Source organism: Anomaloglossus baeobatrachus, chromosome 6, assembly GCF_048569485.1.
Source record: "Anomaloglossus baeobatrachus isolate aAnoBae1 chromosome 6, aAnoBae1.hap1, whole genome shotgun sequence".
Lineage (NCBI taxonomy): Eukaryota > Metazoa > Chordata > Amphibia > Anura > Aromobatidae > Anomaloglossus > Anomaloglossus baeobatrachus.
Window position 1 is genome coordinate 261,775,998 of NC_134358.1, and position 12,019 is coordinate 261,788,016.

The 12,019-nt window shown below is 44.5% G+C and overlaps 1 protein-coding gene across 3 annotated transcripts in view; it reads left to right on the plus strand.

The window, feature by feature from the left end:
- PIGN (phosphatidylinositol glycan anchor biosynthesis class N) overlaps nucleotides 1-12,019 on the plus strand; it is a 478,983-nt gene that overhangs the window by 444,104 nt on the left and 22,860 nt on the right. For 2 of the 3 annotated variants that reach the window (XM_075314844.1, XM_075314846.1), the window contains one exon: nucleotides 6,331-6,373. The exons of the other annotated variant lie outside the window; for it this stretch is intronic. In XM_075314844.1, coding sequence (XP_075170959.1) covers nucleotides 6,331-6,373 — 43 coding nt within the window. The remainder of the gene's footprint in view (nucleotides 1-6,330; nucleotides 6,374-12,019) is intronic. 3 annotated transcript variants of the gene reach the window in all.

Genomic DNA, 12,019 nt, shown 5'->3' on the forward strand with positions numbered 1-12,019 from the left:
CAAGCTCAAGGAACATCAGTGTCAGACTGCACCATCCATCGTTCTTTGAGCAACAGTGAATGGGAAACGATCAAATAGGACACAATTGTTGAAAAAAAAAAAAAATCATAAATAAGTCAGACTTGAATTTTCCAAACTACATGTTGACAATCCACAAAGCTTCTGGGAGAATGTCCTATGGACAAATGAGACAAAAATTCAACTTTTTGGAAAGGCACATCAGCTCTGTGTTCACAGATGGAAAAATGAAGCATATCAAGAAAAGAACACTGTCCCTACTGTGAAACATGGAGGAGGCTTGGTTATGTTCTGGGGCTGCTTTGCTGCATCTGGCACAGGGTGTCTTGAATCTGTGCAGGGTACAATGTACCGTATTTTTCGGACCATAAGACGCACTTTTTTCCCCCAAATGTTGGGGGAAAGTTGGGGGTGCGTCTTATGGTCTGACTGTGGCTGCGGGGAATGAGGTGCTGCCGTGGAGTGGGTCATCGGGGGCATGAGTAGGCTGTAGCAGCCTGCTGTGACCACGTGTGCCCGCTCATTACATATGCACGCCCATCCTCCCGCCCATTTCTCAGCGCAGAAGCCGGCGCTGACAGGTGGGCGGGAGGACGAGCGGGGACGCGCGCATAGTAAAGAGCCGGTCCGCATGATCACCCCTGGCAATTACAGCCTGGAGTGATCATGTGCGGCTGTATTCACTGCCCCCCGCGCGTCATTATCAGCGTGGGGTGCAGTGAATCAGTACACTCACCCGTCCCCGTGTGTGGAGCCGTTCCCCCGCAGCACGCGATGTCTTCCTGTCTGTGCCGGTCAGCTGATCTGTGCTGATCAGCTGATCAGCACAGACAGGAAGACATCGCGTGCTGCAGGGGAACGGCTCCACACACACAGGTCAGCGGCGCAGAGAGGAAGATGATCGGTGCTGGAGGGAGTGAGGAAAAGGTGAGTATAAACGTTTGTTTTTTTTTTCTCTGTGCTATAGGATACAGGCCATATACCAGGATGGTATATGAGCACGATTGGGGCATATAGCAGGATGTGAGTATATGAGCAGGAGGGATGGGGGTATATGGACAGGATGGGAGTATATGAACAGGATGGGGGTATATGAACAGGATGGGAGTATATGAGCAGGATGGATCGGGGGTATATGAACAGGATGGGGGTATATGAACAGGATGGGAGTATATGAGCAGGACAGATGGGGGGTATATGAACAGGATGGAGGAATATGAACAGGATGGGGGTATATGAACAGGATGGGAGTATATGAGCAGGAAGGATGGGGGGTATATGAACAGGATGGGGGTATATGAACAGGATGGGAGTATATGAGCAGGACGGATGGGGGGTATATGAACAGGATGGGGGGTATATGAACAGGATGGGGGTATATGAACAGGATGGGAGTATATGAGCAGGATGGATGGGGGGTATATGAACAGGATGGGGGTATATGAACAGGATGGGGGTATATGAACAGGATGGGAGTATATGAGCAGGATGGGGGAATATGAACAGGATGGGGGTATATGAACAGGATGGGGGAATATGAGCAGGATGCTGGTATATAAGCAGGATGGGGGTATATGAGCAGGATGGGGGTTTATAGCAGGATCATATACAAGGCAGGAGGATCATTACCAGGATGGGGTACCTTAGTAGAGAATTTGGGGACATTACCCCCATAACAGTGTCAGCAGCAGATCCTCGCCCCATAACAGTGTGTCATGACCACATTTTTTTGCTTAAAGTTTTATTTTCCTCCTCTAAAACCAGGGTGCGTCTTATAGTCCGGTGCGTCTTATAGTCCGAAAAATACGGTAATCTCAAGACTATCAGGGGATTCTAGAGAGAAATGTGCTGCCCAGTGTCAGAAAGCTTGGTCTCAGTTGCAGGTCATGGGTTTTGCAACAGGATAATGACCCAAAAAACACAGATAAAAACACCCAAGAACGACTAAGAGGAAAACATTGGACTATTCTGAACTGGCCTTCTTTAAGCTCTGACGTAAATCCTATTGAACATCTTTGGAAAGAGCTGAAACATGCCATCTGGAAAAGGCAACCTTTAAACATGAGACAATGGGAGCACTTTGCTCTTGAGGAGTGGGACAAAATACCTGTCGAGAGGTGCAAAAATCTCATTTAACAGTTACAGGAATTGTTTGATTGCAGTGATTGCCTCAAACATTTGTGCAGCAAAATAAAGTTAAGAGTACCATCATTTCTCACCAGTCCTATTTCATGAGTTTTATTTTTTTAAAAATTGTGTGGAAGCATGGTTTAAAAACAATGTCTGACTTTCATTTGTTCGTTTTCATAGATTTTTTTATTATTATTTCTGTCAGGTTCAAGTTAGTTCTATATATAGAATATATATAAATGTATGTGTGCCTGATATGTACTAGGTAATGCCCAGGAGATATATGTGGTATGATCTGACCATGTCCCTGTACGGTCAGACACGACCGTTACACAGTACATAGCAGTGGCACATTTATAAAATTATGTGAGCACAGGACCATTTATTTAAACACTTTCAGTTGTACAACTTAATTTTATTCCACAATCCATTGATTAAAATTAACTTTAAAATTAACTTTGTTGATAGAAAAATTCGTTTAAGCCCTTCTCCCTTTTCAGATACGTCATGCCCCATCAAACCGCCAAGCTCTTCCACTCAAATTTTGTTTAAATCCCTATCTATTTGATGCTATAATCTAAGCTACTTTGCAGTATTCTTTTATTAAAAATTCCATACTGTTGCCTAACTACACTAACTACTAGTCTATTTTTTTCTATTTCCTGTCTGATGACGAATCGTTTGAGAATCCCAGTGCATGCTGGGATACTCCAACAAAGTGTCATCAGTGGGCAGAGTCTGTAGCAGTGACCACAGATTCTGTCCCTTCTCTGAAACGAAGCATCATCATGATACTCATTTCATTGACTGCTTTGACCTGCTGTGTTTGTCTCTATTTGTGAACTGCACTTTGCCAGCTGCACTTTTCAATCTGCACTGTGCAATCTACAATGGAGTCTTGCATGGTGAGCGTGCACACAGGCTATGGAGGTTGAGTGAATTACTTATTGTTTTCTTTGAAACAATTGTACCTACTGATTACAGGTTTTTCTGTAGCTCTCCACAGGTGGTCCTTGGCTCTTGGACAACTCTTCTGATAAATCTTTTGTTCCTGAAATCTTTTTTTTGGGGGGGGGGGGGTATCAGGTTGTGTCTGCTTTATGGAATCAATGCCATCTGTATGCTTTGCAACAATAAGGTTGCAAAGGTCTTGAGACAGCTTACTGGTTTTACTCATCATGAGATATTTCTTGTGTGTCACCTTGGTAATTAGACAACTTTTTATAGGCCATCAATTGAACCAGATGATATTATTTTTCAGTAAGTAGCAGGATTGCTTTCTAATTACTGATACAATTTCAGCTGGTGTCATGACTTTCCATGGCTTTTTGCACCTGTTGGTTTTTATGTGTTCAATACTTTTTCCTCGTCTCATTTCTCATTATTACTAGAGATGAGCAAACCTTTGGAAGTTCGGTTCTGCAGGTACAGTCGAAGTTTGGTTTTTAACCCTGACTTGATTTGAACCTTGTAATTGGGCAGTATGTGGCGCCACCCACATGCTGCCAGCCATAAGCAGAACAGTTGTGAGGGAGGGTGGGCGGGGTTTTTAATTTTTTTTTTTTTTTGCGTGTGCACACAACATCTAATCACGCTGATTTTACCCCAAGTGCGTGCCGTTCAACCACTACAAGCGGCTCGCACAGGGCTGAGCACCACTCATACCCAAGCACGGCGCTGCTCGCTTGAGTGGTTTCAAACCCGAAATTTGTTATTTTGGAAGTCGGTTTCAGAGCCCAAACTCCGAACATCGAACCTCAGGTTTGCCCATCTCTAATTATTACACATAATTTAATTCACTGACATCTGGTGAAAAAATCATGTCAATAGCACCTTTAGAAATCTTAGAAAATTGGTGACGTGTTCAATACTTATTTCACCCACTGTAACTAGGCAAAGCTAGTCACTACCTGGATAACTCCTATTTAAATAAAATTGTTCCCCTTGTAAAATAAAAATAACATATTCTCATATCCTACAGCGCTCCCCGGTTTCCCGGGACTACCAGGACATTGGTATGCTACATGAACCCTGCAGCCAAACAGCAGCTGCTATTAGGCTGCTGAGCTTTCATTTTTCTCAGACAAGTAGTTAGAATGTAGCAGCAGATATTGGCTGTATGGCTCACGTGACCTAACAATATCACTTAAGTCTTGGGATATTTAGCACCAACATCACTGGAAATTGGACTGTACAGTAAGTTAATATTTTTATTTTACAATGGGTTAATTTATAAAGGATTCTACAGGTAGTGGTCAACCCCTTTAATATAGCTAACAGCTATGATACAATGGAATGGTATTTTTTTTTATAAATAATGGTGATGTCTTTCTTTAGTTACCACTGTATTTGTTTCCTATGTTTAACTATTCACATTAATGTATTAAACCAATCCAGTATCATAAAGGCACAAGTAATAAAGTAATCAAATTGACTTTTTACCTTTTGAGAGGTTTATGGTATGTCGAAAGTTATATACTTGAAATGTCTAAGACATGTAGGCGCCATTACCAGAACACATCTGGAGTAATGGAGTGCTGTTCATCCCTCCCCAATCAGTACTCTAGAAAGAAGGAGACCCTGAACACATACTGTATAATTTAAATTGAAGACTATGGTTGTTGTCATATCTGTCTGGATTTCACAATTCTAGAGTGCAAAGCAGGAGTTAAGGAAGTCTAGTTGCTTGTTGTATATTGGACCCAGATACAGTACTCTACTTCTGTGTGTCCATCCATGCTCCTGAGCTTTGCGTTAGTCTTCTGCCCTCTGACATGAAAACTGCTGTACACGAAAGGTTTGCAACCACACAAAATAGCATGGCAAACCTTAAGTCGTCCCCGAGCTGCAGTTTGTGCTCCCCTATTCTAGAGGGTAATTGTGCCATCTACTTGCATTACAGTCTCTTCCTCATTGGGTGAAGAAATACTGTGATAGGTTCCTTCATCTAAAAATCAGAAATACATGTTTTATCAACGCAACGGGGTTAACTTACAAGAATCGCTATGAGCAGTAGTGTAGCAATGAACATAGATCAAGTCCCATCTTAATAAAAGACCAATCCTAATATATATTTTCCTGTCTGCATAAGCTGCCTTGTTTTGGAGGACGATCCCCATTTTTCTTTTTTAAGAATATTTTTCCCCAGCTATTTAGGTTACTTCACAGGGGTTTCAGTTTATATAAAAAGTGATTTTCACCCAAATCTCGGCCAAATTGACAAGAAGAGCGGAAGTCATATTTGATTTGATTTATTTCCCAAAATATGATGCTACAACTGTTAAGGGTGCTTTACATGCTGCAATGTCGCTAACGATATATCGTCGGGGTCACGGTGCTTGTGACGCACATCCGGCATCGTTAGCGACATCGCAGCGTGTGACAGCTAGGAGCGACGATCAACGATCGCAAAAACGTCAAAAAACGTTGACACGTCGCTCCTTTTCATAATATCGGTGGTGCATGCTGCTGGTTGTTCGTCGTTCCTGTGGCACCACACATCGCTATGTGTGACACCACAGGAACAACGAACATCTCCTTACCTGCGTCCACCAGCAATGAGGAAGGAAGGAGGAGGGCGGCATGTTCCGGCCGCTCATCTACGCACCCTCCTCTGCTATTGGGTGGCCACTTAGTGACGCCGCTGTGATGCCGAACGAACCTGCCCCTTAAAGGAGAGATTGTTTGGTGCCTCCAGCGACGTCGCTGAACAGGTATGTGCGTGTGACGCTGCCGTAGCGATATTGTTCGCTATGGCAGCAATCACCCCATGACGAAACAGCGATGTGGGCGGGTGCTATCGCTAACAGTTTACCATCATTTTCTGAGGACTTGTATGGTTGCACTACCGGTTGTCACAAATGGTCAAAAGAACAAAAAACAAGCCAATATCTTGGTGTAGATTGAGTAAACTTTAGCTATTGTTCAATCTAATAATATATGCCTTTTTCTACATTTTAAAGCAATGTTTTGTGTCAGCTTTACATAATAATGTAGTACAATAAGTGATTTATTGTGGTACTTATTGAATTTTTCTTTAATGTATCACTTCCATACTTGATAACACCCCACGTTCCCCTATAGCTGAATATCAGTAACCCTTGTATCCAGTGATGTGTGCCGTATAGAGATTTACACACTGTTTTTATATGCAGAAATAATATTTCACTTTGTCTCTTGCAGCTTGTTTCTCATTGTTCTTGTGATATCGGACATTATGTCTCTGGTAAGTCTCAGTTAGATATTCTGTGCCAGTAAAGCCAGAAGGCAATATTTCATTCGACAATATTCAGAACATTAGTGCATGGAGGCATTTGTGTTTGTTTTGTAGAATTGGAAGAGCGTAAGCAGAAACTCTTTCAATAAATTCTTCTAATCAGTCTTGGTCCATAAATACTGTGCTGCGAGAACAAAGGTCCAGCAGGGCATTTCAATTGTATTTCGTTTTCATTATGTTGAAGGAAATATTTTAGAACATAATTTGGAATGATTGTGAATCTGCATGGATCTTATGAAGAGGAATAGGCAGTTTTAAAAGGAGAATCAATATTGTTACATTGCTTATTTGCCAAATAAGTATAGCATTATTTTCATTGAAGGTGAAAACATCCTTATATTAATGCTATAGATATAATGAGACATTTCTAATTACTATACTTAGATGATTCTCTACATTAAAAGGAAGCGGTCATCTGAATCAGGCTGCTATTGTAACCAGATTTAGGAAAAAATCCAGCAGCAAAGTCCAGAAGGAAAATTAAAAAGTGCAAAAATGTTTTTATTTTAAACAAGTTAAAAAGTCCTTCATGCAAAGGTAATGTCATAGTTACATGGGTTGAAAAAAGACCTAGGTCCATCTAGTTCAACCTTCCTCCACCAATTCTACATTTTGTCCCAAAGTCACTTATAACCGACAATGTTGTGTACTGAGGAAATCATCCAGTCCTTTTTTAAAAGCTGTTATAGTATCTGCCATTACTACCTCTTGTGGTAGGGTATTCCACAGTCTGACCGCTCTAACTGTAAAGAACCCTTTCCTATTTAGCTACCGGAATCGCTTTTCTTCCACTTCTTCCAAAGACATTACCATGGATTTCTGCTATTGTAACCAGGTATTTAACGCTGTGGCATTTCAGAGGAAACATACTTTGAATGATCTGTCCGAAGCAAGTTCTCGCTAGCTGCATGCCGCTCCCCTATATGCACTATCTGTTCAAGGCAAGTTCTCGATAGCTTCTTGCTGCTTCATTCTGCTAGACTATGCATAGTCTGTCCAAGGCAAGTTATCGATGGCTTCTTGCCACTCCTCTACCCTAGATTGTGAATGTGTGTGCATAGGGAGAGACTTGGCAACCATAGACATCAGGCCAGGGAGAAGCTGCCTTGGACCACACTAGTACAAGTCATCCAAGACTATTAGTCCCCATTCATCTTTTGAACTTACAGTATGTTTTCTCTGAAGCGTCACTTACCTGCCTACAGTAAAGAGTACTTTACACGCTGCGACATCGCTAGCGATTGCTAGCGATGTCGAGCGCGATATCACCCGCCCCTGTAGTTCGTGTGACATTTGGTGATCGCTGCCGTAGCGAGCATTATTGCTACGGCAGCATCACACATCACATACCTTGTCAGCGACATCGCTTTGACCGCCGAACAATCCCTCCTTCAAGGGGGAGGTGCATTCGGCATCACAGCGATGTCACCGCGACGTCACTAAGCGGCCGTCTAATAGAAGCAGAAGGGCGGAGATGACATAAAATAACATCCCGCCCACCTCCTTCCTTCCTCATTGCCGGTGGATGCAGGTAAAGAGATGTTTGTCGTTCATGCGGTGTCACACATAGCGATGTGTGCTGCCACAGGGAACGACAAACAATATCATTCCTGTGGCAGCAGCGATATTAAGGAAAGTATCAACGTGTCATTGATCACCATTTTTGAACGACTTTGCGATCGTTGATCGTCGCTCCTTGGTGTCACACGCTGCGATGTCGCTACCGGCGCCGGATGTGCATCACTAACGACGTGACCCCGACGATATATCGGTAGCGATGTCGCGGTGTGTAAAGTACCCTTAACAGTCAGACTTTTATTCATGCTGCCCATGGTTCTGGCTAATTAATTAAATGACCGATTCCCTTCAAGTATTAATCTGCCTCTAGATTTCCTTGTAGATAGCCGTTCTGGTTAACCGTACTTATGTCAAAAGAGTAGTTCCATGTGTGGTAATACTTCACGTAGCTTTTCAGGTTCTTATTGAACCCTTCTCAAAACTGAATTATAGATATGTAGTTGACTTTTGAGAAAAGATTCGGTATGAGCCTCTAATGCATTAACAAAGCTTCTTGAAGTACTCCTCCTCAATCTACATACAAAGGAAGATCCTCTTCTATCTGCAGCATTTATTGGAGTTGTATCATACACAACCAAATCAGGTATGCAACCCCCTCAGCCCCCACCTGATTTTATTTTTAAAACACATTACCCTATGTTCACTTGTTTCCCTGTTTCTTCACTAGATTTCCTAGTAAGAAGTAATAATGCCAGACTATTAACTAATACATTATTTTCTAAAGGTCTTTTTTATGCTTATGCTCCTGTTTATGGTCAAATCAGACTACATTATACAGTGTAGTTTTGTTCTACAACTAAGTGCCAGATTATTTCATGGGGTTATTTCATGGGGTTGTCCCCTTTAAGTTAATGTTTGTTCCTGATTGCAATTTGGTATAAAAAACACATCAAGGGGCGGAGCCAGACATGGCTGAGTGAGGACGCTGCTTCCCTGAGCTCCTCCACATAAAACACCATAACACTGGCGTAAACCATAAAAATGGGCAAATCCACAGGCAAAAAAGCTATTGCCCGTACACCAAAGAAGCCCTCCACGTCCCAAAGCAAAATTGGGACGTTTCTCACCCACTCCCAGAGCCCTGGCGTCCTGCCTCATCCAGAGCTGGATTTGCGGCCTGCTGATCCTGTGGGCGCTCCCAGGCCATCGGTGGAGTTGCAGGGAAAAGCGGAGGAATCGCGGGGGTCTGGGGAGGCCAGTGCGACCACCCGTGGCAGCGGAGGACCTGAGACGGCGGTGGTGCCGAGGCCAGACCGAAAATATAATACAGAGACGCCATTCCAAGATGACCGCCATGTACCTCAGGACCAGGCCTTGCAGCGGCAGCAGGTGGATCCCTCAGACACGGCGGCTCCATCGGCAGTCCCTTCCTGTGCAGCCGCGCTGGGAGCGGAGACCTCTTGTGACCGGCGGAGGAGCGTGTCACCCACGGTTACCCTCCGGAGCCTGATGCCTCCCCAGCCAGCGGTACACGTGCAGGTAGGCTCCGGAGTGGCGCATGAGAAACAACCATCGCTGCAGAGCCCTCAGAGTGGTAAGCAGCAGCGAGCACCGGACTCCCCCGCTGTCATCCTGGACAGGGGTAAGACAAAGAAATGTGACATTTATGCTGCAAAGCTTGCAGGCTCTCCTAGCCTGCGGGTAATATCAGAAGGATTGGGGGGAGGAGGGGGCCCAGGCATGGTCAGTGATAACAATCCCCCAGCACCTGCAATAGGTGCCAGTATTTACCATCAATCACCTCCTGCAACACCACCATCCCCAGGAATTGAGAAAGAGGGGGACTCCATAGTATTCAAGAGTCTCATAGTCAGTCCTGGGAAATCCCACAGGGACAATCCTCCCCCACACCATCAGCAAGGTGGTCCACAGGCTCTTCATGGGAAAATAGCCCGACGGGCCATGGAGGGACCTTGGTGGAAGCCACAAATGCACAGTGGAATGAGGGACCCAGGACACTGGAGTCACCTCCTCAACGGATCACTACAGTGGCTCATATGGGAGGAGGTGCAGGCAACTCTAGGGGCCCACAAATAATATACGACCTAATGTTACAGGACTCTATTCGCTCTTTTTCCACACCAACGTCCTTCTCCAGTAATGTGATGAACGAAGACCGCCCAGCATCCTTAGCAGACCTGCGCTCCCTTTTACAGTCAATTCTTACCAGAAATGATATAGCGGCACTAGCCAGCCAGGTGGTGGCAGAATGCAAGCAAGAATTTGCGCAGCTACGAATGGACCTCTCCTCACTCACCCACAGGGTGGACGACCTTACTGACCAGCATTCAACATCCCAGGTTAACATCCAATCTATCCAAGCCACAATACAGGGTCAGTCCAAGCAGTTATTTGCCCTCCAACAGCATGTGGACGATCTGGAAAATAGAAACCGAAGGAATAATCTGCGCATTAGGGGCCTGCCGGAGTCAATCACTCCTCCGGATATTCCTTCGGTCCTTACTTCAATCTTCAAGAACCTATTAAAGAGACCGCCTGTGGCCTCCCTAGAACTTGACAGAGCTCATAGGGCACTACGCCCCCGCAGATCCGGGGGACGTCATATGCAGGGTACATTTTTTTGCCGCAAAAGAAGCTATTCTCCAAGCAGCTCAGAAGAGACAGTCTCTAACATATAACGGATCCACTATTCGCATCATGCCTGATCTCTCGAGACACACCCTGGCTCAACGGGCGGCTCTCAAACCCTTACTGGATATCCTCAGGGAGAGGATAAGAGTCTTCCGTTTCGTTGGGGCTTTCCATTTTCTTTGTCGGTGCAAAAAGACTCACGGTGGTGGGTGATGAGGTCTCCAGAGGACATTCCATCCTTTATCTCAAACCTGGGTCTTCCCCCAATTAACATCTCTCCTTGGCCCACCACCTTGCTCCAACCATGGGCCCCAAGGGGTCGTCCACCTACCCCCCCATGTACCTCCCCCCCGAGCATACAAGGGGCTTACCACCGAGGGGGGGTCCGCGGCCGTAGAATGGGACGCCCACATTAGCTGTCATAAATAGTTACAGAAGATATCTGGGACTTCTCAGTGCATTATATATTCAGCTGTTTAAATCCAGTGACTTTCACATGTCATTTGTATTTGTGGTTACCTGAAGCCCTTATTGCTCAAATTTCTTAGTTATCTGTGCCACTGTTTATGGTAATTTCTAATGTTTACAGTATATTAGGGAGCTACAACCAGCTATGTCTGCTTCTTTTCTCCCCCAAGTAGGTTGGGATCCTCTGTCCTGCCCGGGTGCGGTGGGCATGCTCCCCTGGAACGTGTGTTCTCAACTAGTGTTTTGTGCAAGGGCTTTACCCCTACTGTTTTTTCGACTTCCAATTCTGTTCTTCTCTTGCCTTCTTCAGATCTTACCCCCCTCCTTCGCCCCCGATGATGGCCGGGATGGGATAATCCGCCCACATATTTCATGTCTCTTTAACACTTCATTTTCTTACAGATGGCCAACCTGACAATTGCCTCCTTTAATGCCAAGGGTCATAACGTGCCGAAAAAGCGAGCACAGATTCTCTACCATTTCCACAAGCGTAAGGTGAAAATAGTATGTTTTCAAGAAACGCATTTCAAACAGGGACATACCCCTACCTTAAAGAACAAATACTATCAGACCTGGTTTTTCTCAGACAACCCAGAGTCTCGTTCAAAGGGAGTAGCGATTGCTATTCATAAATCTCTCCCCCATCAAATTGTAAACTGCACATCGGACAGTATGGGAAGATATATTATTCTTTAATTAGTAGCCGGGGATCAAACCTTCACAATAATTAATACATACGCCCCAAACCAGAAGCAGGACGAATTCGTTGCTAACCTTATCGATACAGCGACTCCCCTAATCCGAGGTACGGCAATTCTTTGTAGTGACCTTAATGCAACTCTAGATCCCACATTAGACAATTCTAAAGGGAAATCTAGCATTTCATTCGCCACCACCAAACGTATCAAAAAAGCCCTGTTGAGTATCCAGCTGTTTGACACTTGGAGAATAACACAT